This window comes from Megachile rotundata, chromosome 1 (genome assembly GCF_050947335.1).
Source record: "Megachile rotundata isolate GNS110a chromosome 1, iyMegRotu1, whole genome shotgun sequence".
NCBI lineage: Eukaryota > Metazoa > Arthropoda > Insecta > Hymenoptera > Megachilidae > Megachile > Megachile rotundata.
In genome coordinates, this window is record NC_134983.1 from 7,380,085 (window position 1) to 7,407,018 (window position 26,934).

A 26,934-nucleotide genomic window follows, 5' to 3' on the forward strand; every position below is an offset into this window, starting at 1 on the left:
TAGTATGTTATATACTATTAAAAAGCTTAAAGTTTGAAGAAGGCAAACATATTGTCAATATTTCAAAAATTACTCAACCTCCAGGAAAATTATTTAAATTAATCAACAATTCTGTGTTTTTAAATTGAGAATTTATTAACGTCAATAGCTTTTCAAAATATTAATTTATTAAGAAAATATTTTCAGAGTCATTGACTTTTTATATGCATTTCTTACCAATTTCTGTAAGATCTACATCAATGAAAATATGTCAGCATGAACTACAAACAAAATTAAATATACTTCGAAATATTTAATTAAATATATTTTTTATATCCTTGTGAAGAAACTTGGTTACACATCGATCTGTATTGTAATTATTAAATTGTTATAATGTAGATGTTTAAACTTAAGACTGAGATTTAGTTAGAAATTTTGCAAACTATTTGCATATCCTAAAGTTATATACTAGATTGATAATTAAAAAAAAATTACATGCTACCTTATGATATTTAACAAATATTTACAGTTTTAGTGTGGAATTTTGTATAAATTCCTCGCTGCGTGTAGTCTATGAATCCAACAGTAGAAGAGCATTTTTTAATATATAAAGTAATTTACTTTATCTACTTTTTTATTTCCTCTTTTGGTAGTTTTCTTATTATGAAAGCTCTGATAAACTGGAGATTTCCGATGTTGTTTGCTGTATCTAACAATCTTTTCATTGTTTTATTTTAGTTTGATTTAGTATTAGCTTTTTTGAAGACAGATAATAAATAATTAGTCTTACGTTCATCGTTTCGTGTAATTATAATTCAGGGATCATTTGGATTGAATCAGCTGTTGGTAGGATATAGTGTACACTCGTAGGCTAACTTCCTAAATTAAAAAATTTCGAAATTCCCAAATCTTCAAATTCCTAAACTCCTAAATTTTCAAATTTTTTAAATTCCAAATTCTCAAATTGTCCTAATTTCCGAATTACCAAATCTTCACATACCAACACTGTAGACTCTGACAAATTCACAAATCTTCAAATGCCTGAATCTTTAAATTTCTAAAATTTTAAATTTGAAAACCTGCTAACTAAATATCTACAAGTGAAAATCACTCTCTCCTCTTTCACCTTAGTTAGCATATTTTCCCTAGACATAGCAAATTCGCTTTGCATTGTATAATATGCAACTGTAGGGTATAGTACAGTACTTTAAAAGAGGAAGCGAAGAAAAATGCAATTTTATAGGTGAAATAAATATAGATACATTCGAAGGAAAGAAAAATTGTGAAATGTGTAGAGTGAATGATTTCTCCTAGTTTCAAAATGAAGTTGAAGTTTATTGTATAATGTTTTGCACCCTAATGTTTTGGGACACAACTTTGACAGGTCTGATTTAGGGTTCTAGGATTAACGTTGAGAGTGAGAGTAGTGTGTGGATTATAGGGTGTAGCGTTAAATGTGTAGTACGTAGCGTGTTATGTGCAGCACATAGCGTATAGCATTTTTTAAGATAGTGTTAAGAAATACGAGGCTCGGCACGAACACCGGTGTACACGGTGCATGCAGTGATGGATATTCGTGAAAATTTCAAAGTCTCTTCAACTTTTTAAAGATTCTTTTTTAAACGAGAAGTGTTCGTTTAGATCAAGTTCGTTTAGATTAGAAATTCAAAAATATGGAAATAGCGAATTTTTAACACTAGAACTGCCGACTAAATACTAAAGCATCAAGTAACATTTAAAACTCGTTTTTACCTCAATAAAATATGACAGAAATTTCCATAAAATCATGATAATAAAATTTGGTAATATAAAATGAGAAATTTTAAACCAGTCATTTTGACTGGTTGGTAGTTCTAGCGTTAAAATAGAAATTTTGAAATGCAGATATATCAAATTTTGTAATTTACCAATTCAGAGATATAGATATGTTAAGATCTTAAATATGTTTTTATTTAGAAATGTAGAAATATCTAATTTTATAATTTACAAATTCAGGAACGGTACAAGTATCAAATATTTTAATTTAGAAATTCAGAAACGTAGAAATGTTAAATATTATAATTTACGAATTCAAGAATACGGAAATATTAAATTTCGAAATTTTGAAATACTTATTTGAAAATTCGGAAATATAGAAATATACAGTTTTTTAATTCATAAATTCGAAAATATAGAGATATCTATTTTTTTTACTTTACATCAGTAACAATTTATTAATTTATTAGAAATATTCCTTGCAGACACGATTACCCATCACTGATGTAGAGTGCAGCATGCAGTGTGTGAATTGCAGGATGTAGGGTGTAGCGTGCAGCCTATAGCGTGTAGCATGTAGTTACAGCATGCAAAATGTAGGATGTACGCTGTAGGATGTACTTTCGGGTGCAACATAGGTTTTCTTTAAATAAGAACACATATTTAAACTTGAAACTTTCTTAATTTCTATATGTTTAAGGTTTCAAGTGTTCGAAGTCTCAAATTTTAAATTTTTTAAATTTATAAATTCACAAGTTCTCTAACTCTTTAAATTTTTAAGTTTATAAATTAGACAGTTTTATAATTCTGATGTTTTCAAATTTCTATATCTCTATAGCCTCAAACTTCTAATTCCTCAAAATCTCAAAGTTTTCTCAATTTATCAAGTTTTTCAAATTCTTGTATTCTCAAATTTCAAAATCTTGAAATTCCTAGTTCCCCAAATTTCTTTACCCCCAAATCTGTGGATTTTTATATTCCTGGATACCCAAATCCCAAAATTCCCGAACACCTATATCTCCAAATTCCAATATTCCTAAATATTCAAATTCAAAAGCTTCAAATTCCAAAGCCCTTAAACATATATCTCTTCAAATTCTTACCCCCTCAAATTCCTATTTTTCTAAATTTCTTTAATCTCAAATTTGTGCACTCCCACATGCCTAGATTTTCAAATCCCAAGGCTCTCAAACACTTATATCTTCAAACTTCCACATTCCTAAATATCCAAACTCCACATCTTCTAATTGCAAAGTTCCTAAATATCTGTGTCTCCAAACTCCTACACCCTCCAATTTCTGTATTCCCAAATCTCTAGATTTATTAGTTTATTTAAAGTTTCACAATCAGCAATTTAGATTTGAATGTTGTCTCATTCGTTGTTTGATTTTCTAACGTACTTCAGATGTGGTGTATGCGACGATCACTTTACTCTCCATGATCTATCTCTGTCAACATCAACTTTTCATTTATGTAATTGGATATGTATCTTCAATTTTCGCAGTCTTGCTTTTACGGTATTAAAAATGCTAACTTCCTTTCTTTCACGACATCGGAAATAAATTACGTTCCGCTTTTATCGAAGACTAATATGATTGTAGTTTACTTGTTCTGAGCTTTCTTCATGATAAGTCTTAACATGATTGTTTCGCACTTGAAGGTGACGAACATCTTCTTTTTAAAAGCTTTATTTTCTATACGGAAAACTGTAAACGTTGAGTCACTTACAGTTTTAACAAATAGCAATTTTTAGTCTATTTTTCTATTAAAATAAATTATATTAGGAAATGTACTTGATTTAAATACTTCGAGTATTCTTTCAATGCCAATTTAATATGGTTAACAAATTTGAAAAATATGAAATTGTCTAAAGATGGGATCAGAGCACTGATTAATTAAGAATACTGAACAAAATATCATTATTTTATACCCGTTTCTCGCAAACTTTTGTTAATATAACCTCTACTTTATTAGAAGAATTTAATTAAAAATTTCGAAGTATCTCGTTAATTTACGCTGACAAATTTTTGCATATAAAAATTAACATAAAAAGTTAACAGTCCTTAAGTCTCTCTTAAGAATCTCTGAATAAATTTTAATATACTTTTTAAGCAATTTAACATTCTGGAAAACTTGCGCATTAAATTTGCTGTTTAATAACACGCAATTTTAAGACAGTTATTTTTGAAATATTAAGAAAAATACATCTTTCAGCCTCAAATTTGTGGTGTGATTTCATATTTTAGATTTGAATCATTTTAGGTGAAAAAAGTACGTGTCAAATATTTTTTAAAATATGTATTAAATATGCATACAGGCCGTTTAAATCTACTCAAATATTTTCGGAAATGTTGACGAGGGAAGGTTTCAGATAAAAGTTCTACAAAAAATCTCCTAAACTAATTTTTTGTTATAAGTAAATTAATATGTTCATATAGAAATTAGACGTGCTCATACGTTCATATAAAAATTGTACTAGATAATGTATATTGTATGTATGTATTACATTATATATATATAGTATATAGTATATAATATATATAATATAATTTCATTAGAAAGAAAAACTAAGTATATCTTCATATTTCCTCTAAAAGAAAGTTACTTTTAGCAGAAATTTTTCCCTGTGAAACATATCATTTTTGTCAACATCCATCCTTGTAACGTCAGCGTTTTCGAAGATATTCAATTTGAGTAAATCGATTTAAATGATACATCCTATATGAATTTCATGCAAAATCTTGTATCAAAAAATTTATAATATTTGGTGTGAACGATGGAAGTCTGTTTAGAAACATATTTCTATAAAATTGAAGAAATGTCCTTATATTTCATGTCGACACTTGTAGGAGACTCTGCGTATGTATATACTGTGCAGGAATGGCAAATTGGCACTCGGAAATAACGCTGATCCAATTAGTTCGAGTACTTCCCCTATAGATTCCCCTTGACTGCCGTTACAAAGACAGGACAGAAGTACTCTGTTTGGCAGAAATGGATCATATCGTATATGAAGGAGAAATTGAACATGGTGACATTGAGATCGAGTGAGACAGATAGATCGGGTGATCTGATGTACTTTGAACAATTATTTTAATCCTCTTAAAATATTAACTATTAATATTTAGTATTTATCATCCCATGTGAGGATAATAGACGAAAATTATTTAACCTCAAGGTATCTAAGGAAAACCAACTATTCAACATTTTAGCAACTTTTATTCAACAACTGAATATTTCAGTAACAACTAACACTTTGAAGAATTTATGATATTACTTCTGATGATATTGCCTCTCAAACAGTTATCACATACTGATATACATTAAATGAAAGAATCTTCAAGAAGAAAGGGCATTTTATAGATTGTCAAATATTCAAATTTTCATGGATAGTTTTACTAGAGTATACATTAACAAAACACATGTATTCGAAAACAAGTAATGAGTTTTTGTAATATACCTGCTTGAAGTCGACTCCTGTCATAGAGTACATAATGTCGAACATGTTTCTTTAAAGAAAATGGCGATGTAGAGGTGCACCTATCACTCGCAAAAATTGAGAACTATCACGTATTACGCGTTTAGGTAAGATTTTCATACTTGACTAGCAATAGCACCTAGAATATCCAAATTAAAATCTTTTGTACCATCCTCGAAATTAAGTATTACACATGTGAGCTTATAGATACTAGTTTTATAGAAATACAACATTTTTCTCAAATTTAAAGATTTTTAAAGAAGAAACTTTTCTTAAATCTGGACTTTTGAAAGACTACCTTCTTTTCAAATCTGAAGAGTTTGTTACTATTTCTCGTTTAAGAAACCCCAGGTTCATATAACAAGTCCAGGCAGTGATGTATTTAAATATATTTCTGACAATTTTTTAATCAAAGATATAACCAGCAAGCTCACTTTTCAAGCTTACTTCGTAATAAAATCCTTATCATCAACAGATCATAGAGATTTTAATACAGTAGTAGCACATTACTATTAGATACCCTAACAACTTCATAAGCTACTGCTTTCTGACTGTAACTGACTAAACCAAAGAAGACTGCAATAGTACCTCTCATACACTCATACAACTGTACAACTGTACATACAACTGTACAAGTGTACCTATACACTGTATACAACTGTACACTCGTACCTCTCGCGCCAGCGTATCGTTTACATATACATGTATAAGTCACATTCCTCAAAATGTGACCATGAACGAATCTCTCCGTTTCAAGACTCGTCTGTTTAAAGCTCTGTTTAAAACTCGGGCCCCAAGTGCCATCAAGTTTTGAGAAATTGCTATAAATCTATACCACAGTTCAACTGCTATCAGTTATTAGAGATATTGTCTCAGAGATAGTGAGTCACAATGTCAGTGACGTTGCCAATAGTCATTGTCTTTGAAGATGTATGAACCTAGCTAGTTTCACTGTTTTTGACGATAAAAAATCTAGCAGTGCAGCATATTGGTATACTTTCAGAACCCTGAAGAACTGGGTTGTTTACACGAAATCTATTTATGCAGCTGCTCTAGTAGCAATCGTTTCCCTTTTAATCCTTTGCACTCCGAAAGTTTATTTTGCCATTTGAAATGTCCCCTCAGAGGGAACAGAGTGCAAAGTGTTAAATTTATTAAATATTCATCTACCTATTATTCTCTCCCTTTCCCGAGTGATCGCCTATCAATTTGTAAGAGCTGTCGAACTGTAAGAGGTGTTGAACTGTAAGAGCCATTATTGGTGTGCCCATCATCTTGATAGTAGTCCTCCGTGGTCCGCGTTGCCCTTTTGAGAATTTCTACTTTAAACACTTGTTGCCGTCGAGACGACCAGAGTCAAGTTGCTTGTTAAGTTTGAACAAGTCTGACGAAAACTGGGTATAATCCGTGATAAGTCTCGAGTGCTGTAACAAGTGGCAAGAGCACCTTTCCCTACATTGCCATTCTTCCTAATAAAGGGTAGAGTGTGTACACCAGCAAGTACTTACGGCCCTCTGCGGTGAAGGGAAGTATAGGGGAGAACTGCTTCCTGCCACTCGTGTAACTCTTATTCCTTAAGTGAGAATAGGAAGATACACAACTTGTACGTGGCAGAGTTTAGAGTTTAAACACTGAAGAGTGGTCAGAGACTACTTCTCTACTTCCTTTTAACACGTTCTCTACCGTGTTTATACAGCGTGTATAGAGGGTGTGCAAATTGGGTTACATCTAGTATTTAGTGACGTAGGAAACACTTGTTTAGGAAAAAGTTGAATTGTGTGACAATCTCTATGTTTCTACAACTTCATTATCTGAACGACCGAATTATAATTGATTATTTTAACCATTTGCACTCCTTAATTTCTTTTACCTACTCCTTAATGTACGGAATAGATCAAGAAGGGGGTTCTGAATAAAATGTATTCCAGTGGAGTATGTGACAAATATATTTTGCATTTACTATAAGTAGAAAATAAGTGACAATATATATATTGCAGCAATGTTTTTATCTGAATTATTTATAAAATTCAAGACAAATTTGACGTAGAGCCACACTCGACATAGAAGTGCAAAAAGTTAATGGAACTCACAAATTTGATATATTGTATAAAATACGGCAATTTCAAATTCTATCTACAAGTAACTTGAATGCCATTTGTATACAGGGTTGTATTATTATACAGGGTGTCTCACAGCTAGTGTAGGTGCCTGAAATGGGGGGTAGCTAACGTGATTCTGAATAAAATTTCTCTTTGCAGAAATGGAGTTTGAAGTTTCGTTTTTGAATTATTAAGGAAAAACACGGACCAATCAGAGCGCGAGGATTACGCCCACTCCGCTACTAGGCTCGAAGCTGTCGCTCTCGCGTCCGCGCATCAGAGCGCGAGGATTACGCATGCGCGTACGCGAGAGCGACACCTTCGAACCTAATGGCGGAGTGGGCGTAATCCTCGCACTCTGATTGGTCCGTGTTTTTCCTTACTACAGCTAATCCCCATATCGGGGACCTACGCTAGTTGTGAGGCACCCTGTATAATAATATGAATATGATTAGTGCTATTAATATTAATAATATAAACATTGTTTTAGTACTATTAATAGTAATAGTATGAACATTGTTTTATTACTATTAATACTAATAATATGAACATTGTTTTAATACTATTAATACTAATAATATAAACATTGTTTTAGTACTATTAATACTAATAATATGAACATTGTTTTAGTACTATTAATAGTAATAGAAATCATGCTGTGCAAAATTAATGAAACTCCCTGGATGTCAATGTACAATGTTTCTTATTATCAGCCATTAATTTAAAGTCTTGCAAAATATATCGAATTGAAAAAAATAGAATGGGTTTTTAAATGGTGGAGAACGTGTTAACTGAGGGAAGCCATGAGTGTAGAAATTATACACAATGTCAACCGGTTAGAAACTAAAGGTGGAGGCTTCGGGAAGGTCACAGTCGGAATTAGTGCAAGCGGAATGCCCCTCTTGCCCCTGTGCCATCCCGGATGCCAACTTGTCATCCCTGCACAGTACGTATGTATAATACTGATTACTCTCATTCTGGTATGTGTACAAAGTAACATTTAATCATAGGATTTGTTGTCTTTGACGCCTTTCTCTCGGTATAATACCGCTTTTCTCGAAGCTTTTCGATATTTTTTTGATAATTTGCACGCAGTAGCAATAGTAATAATAATAACGACACAGATGGCTACGGCATTATCAGTAACAACAGGACGGAAATACATCACTTTTTTTTTTCTACCATGTTTCCTTCTTTTTCGACGTAATATAATGTTTGTCTGTGATGGGTATAGCTGATAACGCTTTTGTCAGTTGTGTTTATCAGAATCCTTTTTTTCGCTGATATTGACTGACTGCTATAAAGGACTCTGCATATATGTATGCTAATATTCCACATAGCGAACGTTAGAGTTAAACAGATTCTTCTAACTACGAACAAGGGTTAAATATTCTAATTTCACACGTTTAATCATTTGATACGAGACTTGTGCCATTTTCAGATGACATTTGAAGCACCAACGAAATGCTTCTAATCTTAAGCGTTAATCTTCTTACACTTTTCAAAAAAATAGGGAAACAGTTTTAATATCGAAATTGGCTTAATACCTGCGTTTTCAGAATTTATTAGGAATTTCAGCGGTGTATTTTTTATTTTTAAGAGGAAAAGGTGTACATTCGATTAAAGATCGCTGTTCCAGCACGAATATTGCTAAATTAATATATATATTTAGGTCTAAAATTGATAAAGCTATTGTGAACGGAAGAAAACGTCAAAGGAGCGTCTGCGAAATTTCGGCGGATTTATAAATAATTATTTTAACTTCATCCAGTTAAGCAGATCAGCGTTTTTATCAAATTATGAAGTATTTACAAAATTGTGTAATATTTTTTATTAAGCACGCCACCGAGGAGTTTTGAAGAAATTTATACCGAACAATAATGATAATGTATTCTAGTATTACTGAACATTGATTTAATGGTCACGAAAATCTTCGTAACTTTCGACACTCAAAAATTGCTACTGTATATATTATGTTATTACTCTTCACAGGAATTGCTGAAACGATCAGTTTCGGCTCAATGTACATCTTAGAAATAGTTTAACTGGTTCAAAAAGTTCATGTGGTTTCGGTTGTATTTTATATTTTTATTCTAATATTATATTCATAAATATTAAAATTGTTCACGCAAACTGTATCATACTTTATAAACTGGTAGTCAGATAATTTAAATTTTAGGTAAATTACGTTTTGGTTAGACAAATTAAATTTTTTTGATCAATTCTGAAGTTTATTCTACACTGTTATTTTCTTTACTCGTCTCCATTTTCCTACTGTGCTTAATCTACAACAGTTGTTTGGTTTTCTGATAAGAAATTTTATATAAATTAAAAGATATTCATTCTTAAAAATGTTATTATTCTTAGCTTTTTGAACGTGTAATATTACATTTGAAATATTCACAACTTTTTCTAACTCCTGAAATTTTAATAATAAAATTCTACTTTCACTATAGACAGGGATATTCTAAAGCGATTTTTGCTGTAAATTAGCAAAGTAAATTTTTTAAGTAAATTAACTTATTCTCTAGCTTTCTTACTCTGAGTACTAATCACATGAACTTTTTGAGCTATTCAATAATTCTGTCAATTGTTACTAAACGAGCACCGACGAGTCTGATGGCTTTCTTCGGTAAAGGGAAAAATAAAAGAATAGTGACTTTCGGCCGGTCGTTTTCTGCCTTTTCAGTTGAGGCATTACAAAATGGATAAACATACGAATTAGTATAATCAGGGCCAACGAACAAGAGATATGGTGTTATTAATTTGTGAGATCGTAGATTACATAACGCCATACTGGCTCACTCGCTCACCGTTTTAATTGAATGATTGTTTTCATATAGTATTTGTTGCAGGATTAAAGATATTCAAATATTCCGCCTTCACATAGTTAGCACATACAGCATTTCTTTATGTTTATGTCTTATATTTACATTTCATTATTTTTCATAACTAGATTAAAGCGGTCGCTGTTTATTATTGAACAGTCTAATTTAATTTATTCTTTCGTGTCTTCTACAGAGACAAATGGACGCAAATGCACTTTATGTTTACGATAATTCCATTACCATCTATAGCGCTAAAAGTAGTTGCAACTCTTCGACGAATTAATCAAGGATATTTTTATCGAGAGAGCGTTGTAACAATAATTTTGTGTTTCAAATCATTCGTTAGAACCATTTGAAAATTTCGTATATTTATACTTATCACATTATTACATATTTATCACATTAAATTATTAGGGATCCATCATTCTTTACTTGAATACATTTTAGTAGACAAAAGCGTCACTTATCAGATACGTTTACGTGTTTATAGTATTGAAGAGGTTAAAACGTAATAAAAGAAATATGAATACGAGATTCATATGTTCATCTATCAGATAATGCCTCAGACTTAAGAGTGAGCCGAATGTTATTGGAAGGCCATCTTGTTTTATAATTTCCCTTATCGAAAGGTTCGCCACACAGTGGTCTGAAATCGCTAAAAAGAGGGAAGAAATCGCTATCTTTATAAATTTCATTTTACTGACTTAACAATTTGTCACGATGAAATGTCAATTAATGTGTAACTTTAAAGAAAATCATTTTTAATGTAGTTGTACTTGTAGATAATTAAACAAATGTATTTTATCCAACATTATTCAATTTGCCTTAATATTATTTACAACTTTTCATAGACAATATAGGATGTTAAAGGAATGAAGGTAACCTTGACTAGAAAAAGAAATGTCTCTGAAATTTTTTTATTTGCAATTTGTTAGTGATTCAGCACAAATAAATTTCTTATAGTATCTTTATTTAAAACACATCAACGAAAGTATCTTAAAAGTGATGATAATCATTACGAATTCTGTAACAGCTTGGTGCGACATTAATTTTAATATTTCCACCTTTGTTAAAGGCTCAGTTTTAAAGTAGAATTTCTAGGAACAAATTTTTAAAACTTCTAACTCATGAAGAGAACACAAAAATTTACACGAAAAGAATTTCCTTATAATTTACTGTATTAGACTTAATTTTTAACATAAAAATGTATTACAGTAATTCTTCTTCTCGTATAAAACAGAAGAAAAAGTAACTGAACTGTATAACTAGTTTCTGCAATAAATATCCTAAGTGCATTTTATCTAAACGATAACAGGCAAAAATAACATATTTCAAATACTCCTATTTTTTAGACAAATTCGAGATCAATAAAATGATAACTCTAGACGATTATATAAACCAGTACAACATATTTTATTTACAACAAAATCATTGACATCAACATCAACGTATTCTGGTACATAGACCTTTATTGGCAAAAAAATAAAATTGTCCCTCTTTGTAAACACATCACGCAATCACTTGTCGTGAACACGGCAATTCATAAAACTTTTTATATCTCGATGCAAATTTCGACCAACGTTTGTCTCCCCACATTTACATACAACACTTCCATCGAACAGTGATTTCATTTTGAATTTGACGAACAGGCAATTTTGCCCGTATGGACAGTTGCAAATTGCGCTTTTGTGATGGCAAACACCCTTTCTGTACATCAATACATTTCACTACAAACTCGACAATATATTTTTACTAAATAATCACAAAAGCGTGCTAACACATGCAATTCACGCAATGCGTGGATGATTATAACCTTGCAAGAGCCCTATATAAAGTGTGACATAATAAACATTCGAGGATGAAAAAATGAACCTTTCGCTAAAGAAAGTAGGCTCTGAAAAGAGGAATTTTTCCTCCTTTCTGGCGATTTCAGACCACGGTCGATGTAGGAGGATACAACGATGATGAAAGTGACGAGGGGTAGTTTAGAAGTGCAAGAATAAAATATAAGTCTTCTCGAACACGTTGGTTATACGGATAGAACTCGAGAGCAGGTGGATGGTATTCATTCTTCCGTGTTTTGATCTGTCGTTCATTTGTAGATGAACGGGATGTGCATGTTGCCGATAACGCGAAGAGGTACGGTGGTGGTTGGTGGTAGTGAGAAAGGTGACAACGCCGATAATAGTAGCTGTGATTACGCTGCTGGTGATGGTGGTTACGATAGCGAGGGTAGTGGTGTCAGCACCCCTCGATCGATTGTTCGCAGTACAGTAACTAGCACCGATGACAATTCCAATGGTTCTAACGCAAGTTCTCGCAAATCCCAAACGATAGAGCCACGTCAGACTCGTGCTCAAGGCATCAGAAAGCTCCAGAAGTGTCTGAGTACAACTACCAGCCATTATGAACTGGATTCTTCGTCGTTGAACAACTTTCCAACGACTTCGTTGTTCTCTAGTCACCGTAGCGGCGAGATACGAAGCTATTCGACCACTCCGCAACCTTCTTTGAACTACCAGAATATCCTCTCCAACACCAGACAGTATAACAGCTTTGGTAGTATCACTAAACGAATTATACCTTTTACTACTACCTACAATTACTATTACTAAACTTAACCGTAGATCCTCGACTACCTTTTATTTTCCTGTGTTACTGAATGACAGTCTAACTCTATTCTGAACGCTTTTTTCTTCGTTTCGCTCTGTTGGTTTCATTTCATTCTCCACTAGAACCATTCTTTTATCGATAGGTTCGCTGCGATCTATGGAGACCTCTTGAACAGTGTTTTTCGTTCTCGTTTATTTATTTCGTCCGTAATAGATATATCGGAAAATTAGTTGATCTTGTGTTCATATTGTTTTGCTTTTTTTATACTTTTCACCCTTTATCTGTTGTTTTCAAGATTGGTCTTTGTTGTCGTGTCCTCTTCCACTGTGTCCGATGAACAAATACTGTCTGGTCTTTGCTGATTTCAGTGTGGATACGTGACACTTCGGCAGACTTTACTATTCTGCATCGTATCTTTTGTTTACTTCGCTCTTAATCAAACCATTCTCTCCAAGAACACGAAATGGCACATCATTGAATTTACGTGATCTCTAATTTTCACTCTGCACCTCTGACGACGAATATTCTTCCGCGATCTGTCCAATTTCCATCTGTCTGCCTCATATTTTTCAGTTGGCTTCTTTCCTCTAATAGATGTGGCCTAATGATACACTACAATTAATCTTATTTTTGTTTTCTTGCTCGGTGTACGATAACACGGAACGAAGCGCACGAGATTTTGATCAAAAAACGAATTTTATTTCTTCAAGATTAATACAACCTGTCACGCTGTTTAGTAGAAACATTTTGAGGAAATACGGTTAGATTTTTATTAAAATCTTCTGCATCCGCGTGCTTATTCGTATACCGAGCACGCGAGACTTTTAGAGAGTTCAGGGATGTTGGTGAATGCCTTTTTTTAATGCAAATTGCATAATCTTGCTACTGAAAGTTTCATTTCTTATAGAGTGTGAATTGTCTATGTTTATTTCAAACCCGTATGTTTTAAGTTTTAAGGCAGAGGATTATGTTCGAGCTTTGAAGCGCCTTTGAGAGTGTGGAATTGTGTCGAACGTGCAATAATTCTACAAATAATATTCCGGTATAAGCAGTCGTCCACAACAATTGCCTTTCCGAATCGAATGTAAAATCGAAAATAATTCTTTTCGAACAAGAATTATGAACAATTATGCTCGATTCCTGTACTCGAGTTTAAACAGATGACAGTAAACGAATGATTCTCAATATAGGACATACTTTTCACTTGTTAACGCTACATAAATGTTAAGATCAATGTAATTTTGCTGAACAAGAATGGAGTTCGTGATTTTGTTCGATTTAATAACACGTCTACGATGTACCACGATGTCATTTCGATTCGACGAAAAAAAAAATCTACACACCCGATCAACTTGATGAATGTTGCAACGAATGAAAGATGTTACTCTGTGAACTGTCCTGTCAAGAGAGATACTAGTCGTGATAGATGTTGTTGTTGCTGTCGCTGTTATTATTATTATTATTGTTGTTGTTGTGATCGCTAGTCTTGTCATTGGTGTGTCACTACTTGATACACGTACATTCTTTTTATTTTTTACCTTCTGACCGATCTCTTTTTAGCGAGGTCCGTTAAGAAGAGAACGCTAAACGTGTCAGGGTTGTACTTTGATGATAGATGTTGCATGCTCGTCAGAATACGTTGCTGATTATCGTGTGTTTGGTACTTAATTTTCCATTTGTTCTCGGATACTGCTGGTCGGGTAGACAAATACGACAGTTCGTTTCAACGGTCAAGGAGCTCCAGTATGTCGTCGCTCGAGAACATCACCACGGAAACCATAAGCTGCCTTATCTTCGCAGATTCGTACACGAAAAAAAGTGGTATAAACCTGCTGTTAATGATTCTCTTCAAATTATTCGTATTCCAGTAATTCACGTTGCACATTATTTTCTTAAGATACCGTTCCTGTGCCAACATTGTGGATCGGCACGTCACTGGGATCTATACAAACGGTGATATTTAATACGCCAGCTCGAGGAGAACGACATGCTCATCCAGTTGTTGTTTCAACGTGCAGTAAGTGGAAGTCGTATTTTCTTTGTGTGCTTATTTAACCAGTTATACTATTTTGACGAGGCTCGTGAGGCACTTCGTGATGAATTTTAGTCGAATTTTTAATATATTTCAATTTGGAGTTCAAGTCTAATATGTGCTTATTTTAACCCCTTGACGATTTTGACGAATTTGTATAGTCGATTGATAACAAATTGTTATAACACTTCTTTGTTTATTTTATATTGTATATGTGATTAGTTCTGACTGACACACTTAACAAATCATTATACAAGGGGTTGACATAAAATAATTTATTTTTGTATTCTTAATGGGAGCATATCATTATTCTTGTTAAGTAATTTTGAAATAGCACTGAAGATACACTGTCTCAACAAAGAAAATATTTTGCTTAATTCTCATAAATATAGCATGTATTGAGATTAAAAAGAAATGTCTAAACGATTTCATTCACTATGTTTAGTCCTGGGTTTATTAATTTTGTGAATACGGTTCACAAGATAAGATCTGTGTTTTATATTTTGCAGATGGATCTACATTCAAGTTGAAAGGAAGTATCTTGTCCATATCCTTCCTGGATTGTAACGGTGCTCTAATTCCGTACTCGTACGAGTCCTGGAGAGATGACAGTGCAGAAAGCAAGGAGCGCAACAGTATGTTTTATTTCTCGTAATTTAATGATTTGAAGGTTCTTGTAAAATCATAATAAAAATTATAAAATGTACCACTGAAAACGAGGGGGAGACCATAAATAGGATATACCAATTATGTTCACTGGGTCAACTTTGGCCAGCAATCATTAATTTCTTACTTTTACCTGCAGTTCATATCGATTCATAATGGCCATCTACCCTAATGAAACTTTGTCGAAAAGTGTATTATTTTACATAGAAATCTGCTTTGTACAGGTGTTTTTTATTTTAAAAAAAATATTGTGTCTATTGTTACAGAAAGCCAGGGTAAATGTACAAACAGCCGTATGTCGCCGTCGATGAACGCACAAGTAATTACAGGGGACGGTTTCGAGGATCGTCAATTCGGTGTATTAGTATCTGAAAAACAAGCAAGAGTTGTTGCTCTTCCATCGCAAAATTGTATGTACAGACAACAACTGACTGAGACCCATATTGTGATCAAAGCAGAAATTACGACTTTGAAAGGTGCGTATAATGTGGCAGAACTTCTTTATTGCAATTACAGTAACTTTCGTTGTATTGCCAGCTGAACGAGTTTTCTTCACGAATTTTTATGTAGGGTAATAAGTGTTCTTGAAGACGGTACAATGAGAATGATTTATGGAGACTGCAATGTCAAGGGATGGATATTTGGATTGGATTGATGAATATGATTGCAAATCTTTGGTTGAACGTTGTGATAATGTGTGTGTCTTGGATATATTTATATAACGATGAATGAATGAAATTTGATGTGTGAATTGATAATTCGAAAAATCTTACATTATTTAAAACATAAATATCCCAAAATTCAAAAATTCCGGATTCCAAATTACCAAACTCATAAATTTTTGTTCTAAATTCATAAATTACCAAATCATCGAATTGTTACATTGTCAAATTGTAAAATTATCAAATTGTCAAATTGTCAAATTGTCAAATTGTCAAATGATCAAAGAATCAGAGGATCAAAGGATCAAAGGATCAAAGGATCAAAGGATCAAAGGATCAAAGGATCAAATGATCAAATGATCAAATTGACAAATTCTCAAATTGACAAATTCTCAAATTGTCATGTTATCATATTGTCATATTGTCAAATTGTCAAATTGTCATATTGTCAAATTGTCAAATTGTCAAATTGTCAAATTGTCAAATTGTCAAATGATCAAAGGATCAAAGGATCAAGGGATCAAAGGATCAAAGGATCAAGGGATCAAAGGATCAAAGGATCAAGGGATCAAAGGATCAAAGGATTAAATGATCAAATTGTCAAATTATCATATTGTCATATTGTCATATTATCAAATTGTCAAATTGTCAAATTGTCAAATTTTCATATTGTCAAATTTTCATATTGTCAAATTTTCATATTGTCAAATTTTCATATTGTCAAATTTTCATATTGTCAAATTTTCATATTGTCAAATTTTCATATTGTCAAATTTTCATATTGTCAAATTGTCATATTGTCAAATTATAATACATATTTCAATTCCAAGAATTGCTTTTACAGCGTCGTCCATGGCAATACAATCAAAGTCTACTGTAATGTGTAGTAATTTCAAACGAATGTAGCTAAATTAAATAATTAACAAATAAAGAAATGGTATTTCTTTTTTAGATAATGTTTGTCTGGTGTGCTACATTTCCAATGGACATATAGCAACGTACAGTTTACCAAGTTTGAGGTCGCTAATAGACGTCGATTTCCTACCTCTGATAGATTTGAGGTAAGAAGAATAAACGTTTTCTTAAATCAGCTTCACGGCAAACTAATCATTATAATTGCACAGAAATATTTAAATGCACCATGTTCTATTGCAACACTGCAACATTTTATACATTACTAAAAGTAGCGTAAAAATTGTTCCGTACTAACAAATTGACCTTTGATTGAAAATATGTTAATAATATTAAAAAAAAAATAACGATTTCGAATTGCACAGTTTATGATCGGAAACTCTTAAACTCGTCGGAAGTTCGATTTTTGTACGATAAAAATCGTATTAATATGCACATCTGTATCTTGTTAAAAGTATCCACAATATATTATGAACAGACATATTTTCTGAAAAGAATTTTTAATATTTTCCAAAATTGTTGCCGATCATCTGTATACGAACGAATAGAACTGGAGATTTATTCCTTTTTCGGCAGATGCATTATTATTTGCACTGATATACTAATTAAGCTAATTTTGTAGCATAAGCACGTGTATAGTATATTGGAATAGTAATCGGTATTTAAATTCAGACACCATAAATATCTTTATGAAGCATTTCTTTTTCTTTTTCCTTGTTTAATTACAATATTGTAGGAATAGAATTTTGTGGATCTATCCGTTTAATTAAAAAATACACAAACTAGTTCAATTACAAAACAACAGTAATTACACACACGTGAGAGGACGAGCTGTTTTCAACCCTCAACGCTCACCCCTAAACGGATAGACTCATAGCGCTCGCTTCCTACAATATAATTATAGTTATTTATTTTTGTAAATAAAATTATTTTATACTATTTTTGTAATCGTTAAAAAAAATAATTTCTAACGTTAAACTTTTTAATAATTAAAATAACTATTATTTGTAACTTATAATTTGAATAGCTATTATTTGTAAAATTAGAAATTTCTCTTTGATTAATTTTTTATCTTTTCTAAATTAACCTATGCATTCTATTAATTAATAATACTAATCTTTACGGGTAAACACTTGAAAATGATAAGAGTCTTTTAATTGCTATAATTTAATTACATTATTTATTTTTATCGTGTTATTTTAAATAGTGAAAATATGCATTCATAAATAATAACGTATAGTAGATTGAATTAGTGCACCAAACAAAGATATCTGATAAAAATGATCTAAAATACGTATAAGTATCACATAATCGTACAGTAATGTTGTATATAATGTGGATAATGATTTAGTGAGCACATTGTGTATTATATGGTTGAATGAACATTGAATAGATGCTATTTTACGGTTAAGTTCATAACGCTATCATAAATATAGTATAATTAATTATTTTACTTAGTGAAACGATAATAAGCAATATCTTAACATCTACAGCATGTTATTTCATCTTTATTACAAGTAACGTGTATTCGTTAACCCTTAATACACTTATAGCATGTTTTATGTAGTACTCTTTATACGAGCACTTTTATTGCACTATTTATTCTATTACATATTTTATATAGTTCTCTATATGAAATTGGTGGTTTCGCTCTTCGAAAAATTAATATCAAATTTGCATCTTTCTGCGATATGCAACTTCTGTTTTTCTTTCTTTAGTCAATTCCAGTGCCATTACATTACATGCAGGCTGTTAATCTGATTGTATCGATGAAAAGTTCGAAATTCTACATGCAAATATTGATTGAACGTACGTAATCAAATTTTGTTCGCGAAACTTCATTTTGCTAGAAAAGCGACCTCTACTATATGTCAATTCGAAAAACGATTCTCATTTCTTTTTTAAAAATTAATTTTAGAATTGCTGATAATTTTGAAAACATATAATGTATAATAACTTGTATAATATTTTATATGTTATAGTTTATAATATTAAACGGAAGTTGAATGATATTATGTACATATGCATTTACAAATTAGTATGTACATATGCATTTATAAATTAGTATGTACATATAAGTATAACATTAATCAGGATATTAACTTTTATAATATTCAATTAATTTTTTCAATTGACAAATCTTATAAATATTCATTGTGTTGTGTCTTTTAAAATTTATAAAAGAATTCATATTCCATTGTTCAAATTGTCATATCTATTAATTTTTGGTACATATAATTTCAATTACCATTTCTGGTGTACAAATACTTTTTTACTATGTTTTGTTATTTTTACAATATTTTATGATTAAAGGTTTTTAATTAAAATAATTGTTTTATTTATTCCACTATCTCTATCAATTCGTTTGTACGCTTTTTTAGTGCAAAATATGAACTTACTAAATGAATCTAATTTTTTAAACTTGAGTTTACAATGCTAATTAGTGCATACTTCACTTTATTTTATCAAAATCATGAATTCTATTCTGTGTCATAATCTTTTGTTTTTTACTTGGTTGTGTAATTGTGTGATTAATTTAAACTCATAGCAACAATTATCCCTGTAGCATAGTTAACTAATAAAATAATTTATTGTTGTAACATTATTATTTAACTAATATATAAGAGTAAAAATACAATTAATTAATTAAACGATCGAAATCATATAATTTTTGTATTAATAACGAAACAAATTTCAATTTATATTTGCATGTGGATCAAGAATGTTTTCAAGGACATTCGGCATAGAGAATGTTCAGGGTATTCATATTCTGATTAGTAATATAATTAGTGATGTAGTATGTTGTAATTAACCCTGTCTTAAATCTTCTAGAAAATTAATGTATTCTTTACTTTTAATTGACAGTGATAATTTTAGTTTAAAATTACATATTAATATCCTATGTTTTTAACGTGGCTATAAATTCATGTGTAGTTAGAAGTTGATTCTGATTGTCTTAGCAAAAGAATTTCAGGAACACATAGTTATTGTTACTAAAACAACTAGCTGCTGTAATTGTGTATTTTAAATATAAATATATGTTGTGCGAATGGAACTATTATAGTTCTATTTTATAGATTAGTTCATTTAGTCCAAAAACAATTCAAACTAGAAAAGAACATAACATGGTAAAATTAAGTGGTGTTAGATATTTTCACACATTCTTTGACATGTGACATTTCCACTAAATATTCTTTTCTATGGAATCCTGTAGACTTAACTAAACAAGTTAAAGTAACTAAGTGATTTTTAATCTTAATGTGTTAGTAATATTATGCTAAAAGTTTAACGAGAAAGAAAAATTTTTATATAAAATTAAATTGAATAATGTAAATTATTTCTCTAACAGTTCCTTTATTTACTAAGCAGAATATGAATACGATCATACTTCATTTATACTTTTTTAAATCAAAAATAAGCTATCGTACAAGCAGTGCTTATTCTAATTTTATCAATATTTTTACATTATTAATTTCTATTAAATAGTCTCGAAGTACACTCGAATGCAAATCTCGTTTCCCTTGAATAATGGTCCCTATGGTCCCTAGGGTAATAGGTCCTTAAAATTTTAAATAACATGCATACATTGGCATGCTTATTATACCTGACTTATAATATGTATTGTAATCGCAATTTATTATTAATGAAAGATATAAAAGGTAGTACATTGTGCAGTGCTTCATTTCATTGATTTTAAGCGTTTTGGAAGCTTCACTTTTACATACATTTTAAAAATCGAAACAAAAAAATGCATGAAATGAGGTAATCTCGCGACTCGCTGTCGTTCAAAAATTATTCTACACGCACGATAAAGTCAGAAAAATGGTTTTACAATTCACTAGGAGGTATATATTTGAAAATTTGAAAAACTTAGACTAAAAATTGCTTAGCCATCTAGCGGTGAAAGGTACGAACTAATGGCCCTTCATTCCGAATACAATTTTCTCTTTTATATTACCTTTATTGGCTTTCTGACACTTATAAAATTGTGTAAAGTTGATTAATGTTGCTCTTTGAAGCAAATGAAAGTATTTTATCGCTTATTAGTACGAGAAAATTGAAAATCGATTGAATCCGTTCGGAAACGGTACTATTGGCGCCATCTCTCCGGCGAACGGGGTGAAGTACACACTTTTGAAACTGTTGTTTCTTTACTTTTCTTTTCTTACCACTAGATGGTGGCACATAAGACGATTCAATTATAGGAATTGTCTTTCTATATTTTAATAATCAATAAATTAATAACTTCGCAAAAATAACTAATTTTATTGGAACTGATTTTGAATTTAATTTTAATACATGTTCTTGAATTAAGGTTGGTTACAGAATGAATAGTAAACGATTTTGTTTTTAAAATGAAATTGAATACGATCATATGACGATAGCTTTAAACATGAATCATTTGCTCATAAATTCATATAGAACTCTTCTTGATTGACGGTTTTAATAACAGAACTCTTCTTCACCGACGACTTTGATGATCACCACAATTCAATTTTTCTTTGTAAGGTTTTTAGAGTATTGTAATCGCATTTTTTCAGTTCTATCGGTGCCTTAGAATGATCTAATCGCCTCAGAATAATGTGAAAGTAGCTAATTTCAAGAAAAAACAGTTTTCTATTTTAGTAGTTTCATGGTGTATCGCAAGATGGTGCCATTAGTACCATTTTTGTGATGATCATCGGGGTCGTCGTCGGTCAAGAGGAATTCTATTTTCAAGCCGTCGATAAAGAAGAATTTTATTTGTATTTGATATTCAATTTTATTTATGTTCAATTGTATTTTTAAAAGAAAAACGTTCGTTATTCGTTCCATAATCATATCTAAATTCAAAACCACATATTTTAAAATCAATTTCAATAAATCAGTTATTTTTGAAAGTTATAATTAATTGACTAATTTTAGAGAAAAACACTCTATTTTCGAACAGCGTGCACGAAAGTACATTAATTTTAAAATTTATGTAAAAGTGAGGCTTTCAAAATACTTTAAATCAATCAAAATTAAATACTTCGCCCCACACTATCATCTTTTACATCTTGTTTACGTATTAAACTATTGCGTTACTTTCGTCACGAATTTGAATTTGTATAATTATAAGTACACGTTGATTTATGTTCTGATTTAGTACCGAGTCACCTTTCTTATACCTAAAGAGTAATAAAACTGTTGTCCTTTAAAAGTAAGAGTACATCTTCAAAAATTTTATCTATCGATTTACAAAATGCTTATTGTAATTTGAATATAATGTATGCCAATGCACAGTTATTGCGAGTTATAGGAATGTTCCCTTCGGCCGCCATTTTGTCGAGGTTTCCCAGATTCGCACTCGAATGTACATCGCCTTGTTAACAAATTTGATCAAATTGGGATCGTAGAAATTTCTATAAACATGAAAGGACTTGATGTTTTAAGGGTTAATGCTCATTATTCCAACTGAGAAATATTTAAAAGAAAAAAAACGACCTACTCTTTTTTTACTCGTGTATGGCTTAACGCTCATTGTTCTCCTGTCTCTGTAATCTCTAACAGTTTTCAGACTACAAAACATGGCATTGTAGACCCCATGTTGTCCATATGGGGTCATCAACTCTTTGTTAATGGCGATACCGAGCAGTAAGTGAGATCTATAAAGTACACCTCTCACAATTGTATTTTATACGATACATGCAATGCCTTCTCTACGTACATTTTAATTTCTTTCCACTAATAAATATATCGTTCCATTCCTATCTTCGATCTTGTTATTACTTCATCAAAAAGAATAAACTTGTTTTAAACCTCATTCAGTCGTTCGCTTTTACTTTTATTACGCTTGTATACGTAAGTGCACATTTATTGAATTTTAGTACTTTTCTCCTGTATACGTTTACACTTTCATGCAGACATTGCGAAATAACCATATACCGTGATAACATTGTCCGTATATTTTTTACAGAATTGCAAAGACACTTTGCTTCAGTAATAGGGGCCACGGTCTTTATCTCTCCTCTCCCACGGAAATTCAAAAGTTTTCTGTGTCCAGTGAATTCTGGTACGATTCTTTCAAATTATACAATCAAAACTCATAAATAAAATACTTATTTTATACTAAGTTAAACTTAATATTGCATGCTTTTTCTTACATAAATTTTAATTCAATTTCATCCTTGTTAAATTTGCAATATAATTTTCTAGTTTATCTTTTTATTTTAATGTTCATTTTTATATAATAATATTGGAATATATTTTAAGAGTAACTTCAAGAGTTTTAACTATATTTTCAGCGGAGAATTAACTGAAATGATGGGAGATCTATTTATTGGTCACGACATGCCTGAACCACCGAAAGAAAGTTTCTTTAAAGGACTGTTTGGCGGTGGATCGCGAAGTCTCGACCGAGAAGAACTATGTAAGCATCTTTTATAAATATTAATCACTGCATTCATTTAGTATTTGTTATTTCTTGTGCACATTGGTGGATAAGTTTACATAAAAACTTTGACTCGAAATAATCCTATATTATCATTTTTAAAGTATTTATTTCTGCTGAAACATTCTGTATAAGATGACAAAGTTCCTGTGATAAATGAGTGTAATTTTTTAGATGCTCTTGTAAACTTGAAGAATTAAATGTTTTATTTGATTTAAATTTTCAGTCGGCGAATCGAGTGGTCGAGCGTCTCGTACAGTAGCGAAACATATACCAGGACCGAATTCTGGAGCGGAAGGTCTTCGCGAACGCGTGACAACAGCCACAGGAGAAGTGAATTTGGCCCATCAGATGGTCATGGAGCGAGGCGAGAAGCTTTCTCAATTGGAAGAACGAACGGCGCGTATGATGTCCGAAGCAGAAAGCTTCTCGCAATCCGCTCATGGATTAATGCTCAAGTACAAAGACAAGAAATGGTATCAGCTATGAGAACATCCTTGGAAATCTATCCAAATCTACTGTAATTTAGCGTTCACATTTCACCCGTGAGTTCTATCGTACTAACCGAAACCGGCGGAGAGTAAAACTATATCGCGAACTTTACACGCACACACAGGAAACATGTTACACGAAATAAAAAAAAAATTAAAAATAAAAAAGGAAAGAGTGAGAGCTATGTTTGTTTGTGTATGTATGCGTTTTTGAATAAAAGTAGGGGAGAGAAACTTTTACAAGCAGGTAATACACACGCACATCTTTGAACAAAATGAAAAAAAAATGGCAGAAAAACTTGTAGGCAAAATTCGTAAAGTATACACGTATATAAACACGAGTAAGATTAAGTACGCGCGATTTCTCAAACTGTAATAACTTCTATTATAAACGGATAACAGAAAAAAAACGACAAATGCTGCAATTGAAGTTCAATGAATTATGTTAGCGGACATAGTTGTGTAAGATTTTAAGAAAGCAAAAGTTCTTAGGCAACGATAGGATCATTCAATTACAGTATGAGTCAATATATAAAATTATATGTAAACAATTTGCCTTTTTATCGACGTTGCTCGTTAATCCATTCGGAAACGGTACAATGTTTTGTCGTTGGAAAGCAGCAGGGATGTTGTTCCGAATGTATTGACAATAAATGAGACGATAGCACACCGAATAAACGTCGAATACACAGTATAATATATAATTTATCCACGATAAGGGAGTTGTCGAGATCTTTATTATCCCGTCGTCGATGAACTGTATATTCGTTGTTATTAACTGTAGTTAACGCTAGACAATGCTATGTATATAAAGGAACAAATGCAGTAGGAAATATTATACGTTGACAAAGAGCTGTTTGTATAATATAACCTGTTGTAAGTTACGCTACTTCAGCGTGGACGATGAATTCGATTGAATTTATGGTATATACTGTAATTTTACCAATTATACGTAAATTAGATTATATATGTATATATAAATTCAGTCGAATTTATCGTCACTCTGAATCATCGTACTGCTTCCATAGCAATAACTGTATAGTTGATGTTAATGGTACTAATTCACTTGAATTAAACACTATATTAATGAAATGTCCTGCAGAGATTTAGATTGCAGATCTCTTCGAGTTGAGTCAGAACATCTCGAATTATAAGTTTCCTTGGACAATATAACGTAAATAATATTTTAACCACCGTCACACCCCTTTTGTCCCGAGATAATATATTGTATTAGAGGAACAAAAGAGAAAAGAAGTTCGAACTGTGGATTTACGTTATCGGTACACGTTTTTCGTGACAACTTTTAATCGTTTTGGATCGGGAAACCTCTTGAGAGAAAGAAAACACGATGTAAATGATTTTAAGGTGAAACGGAGAAGCGTGTTACTATTCAATAAGAAAAAAAGGAGTATATATATATACACAGTATACATAATGTACATATATGTGTATCTTATGTATCTATATACATTTATATGTATGTACACATATATGGACAATATAATAATATTATAGAAATGTTCTTCGAACGAACAAGTTGTTTACCGCTCTAACAATAGAATAGTAGTTAAATGTACGATAGTTGCAGAGACAAAGAAACTATGCAGAAAGATACATTATTATCTAAGTGTTTGATAATATAACATATTCTAACACTTGTTGTATAAAAAAGTACCTTTTAGGTGATTCTAAATTGTTTATCATATCATGGGTTGAGATGTGTTTGAAAGTAATTGATTGTAAGAAACAAAAGAAAGGTATCCGTTCTGTTCTGCTTCCCACGAAAGAAAAAATATACAAATCAGAAGTTGTACTTTCAATCGAATTATTTTCATACACTGTACAAATTTATCAGATGGTTAATTGTTTCCAGTGATCAATTATCGAGGTACAAAAGAAGAAGTTGTTGTCGCTTATTTTGAGAAAAGGAGCTCTGCCGTATGAGAATGTCTGCTGTAATTCATTTTATAATCTCATCCATCGTTACGATTATTCGAAAAGTTGAAAAAAAAAGTAACAAACAGTTTTGCTGTCTCCTCCGTTGTCGAGTATTATTCATTGTCTATTCTGTCTAATGCTATTTTGACGCTGTGGCCTGAATCTGTAAATCTACTATTGTACATGAAATTTTGTCCTTAGATGCAGCGAATCTAATCTAATACTCTCGATTTATACTATTACTAATCTAGTACAATTCTTATTTTTCAAGAGATCTAATACCACGTTATTGTAAAACTACTGCCTCGAGGACAGATGTATCTTGGCTCCGATTAATAAATGAGTTTCAACCAAGCTGTTCCTATTTGATTAATTTCATTCCATATAAGCTTTTAGTTTTGTTAAAATGGCGGTTGATTTTGTTTTTAAAGTAAAACTGAATATGATCAAACGACGATAGCTTTAAACATTAATTGTTTGTTCACAAGTACACATAGAATTTTTTTGGATCGACGACTTTGATAACAGAACTTATTTTGACCGATGACTCTGATAATCAACATACGTTAAAGGAATTATCGAAAATGTTACGCATATAAATGCATTAAGAAAAAGAATCAATCTTTTAAAAAAACCGCCACAAGTGCTGTTCCCAGCGCCATCTAACAACAAATTGCTGAACTATGATGAACAAGTGCAAAGCACCGACTGGATTCTGTCGGTAATTAAATCATTACACTTCAATGGTAATATACCATCAGACAAACTTCTATCGTAGTTCAGTGTAACACCGCAAGGGGACGTTCAAATTAGGCAAGTATCGGTCAAAATAGCCTAATGTGAACGACATTTAACTTCAGTTCTGCGTATCACGGCTAGATGGCGCTGCGTCGAACCTGCATAAGGGGGCGTTCATATTCGGCAAGTAAATGTCAAAATAACCTAATGCGAACGACATTTAATACAGCGCAAGAAAGCAACCGTCCGATTTATGTATTTATGACATTTCTTTCCATACCTTACAGTTTTCCTCAACTTCATAGAAGCAAATTAATTGCTACATTATCTT

The 26,934-nt window shown here is 31.5% G+C and overlaps 1 protein-coding gene across 14 annotated transcripts in view; it reads left to right on the forward strand.

The window, feature by feature from the left end:
* Tomosyn (syntaxin-binding protein tomosyn) overlaps positions 1-26,219 on the forward strand; it is a 96,965-nt gene extending 70,746 nt beyond the window's left edge. For 6 of the 14 annotated variants that reach the window (XM_012279323.2, XM_012279331.2, XM_076537042.1 and 3 more), the window contains 9 exons: positions 14,457-14,573; positions 14,650-14,769; positions 15,294-15,419; positions 15,717-15,926; positions 17,065-17,173; positions 22,557-22,640; positions 22,963-23,058; positions 23,291-23,415; positions 23,663-26,219. In XM_012279323.2, the coding sequence (XP_012134713.1) occupies positions 14,457-14,573; positions 14,650-14,769; positions 15,294-15,419; positions 15,717-15,926; positions 17,065-17,173; positions 22,557-22,640; positions 22,963-23,058; positions 23,291-23,415; positions 23,663-23,925 (1,250 nt within the window). In that variant the 3' untranslated portion in view covers positions 23,926-26,219. Of the gene's footprint in view, positions 1-12,241; positions 12,699-14,446; positions 14,574-14,649; positions 14,770-15,293; positions 15,420-15,716; positions 15,927-17,064; positions 17,174-18,742; positions 19,028-22,556; positions 22,641-22,962; positions 23,059-23,290; positions 23,416-23,662 lie in introns of those variants that run through there. The other 8 variants (XM_012279320.2, XM_012279322.2, XM_012279327.2 and 5 more) reach the window with 5 other exon arrangements.
* Positions 26,220-26,934: the final 715 nt, after the last annotated feature.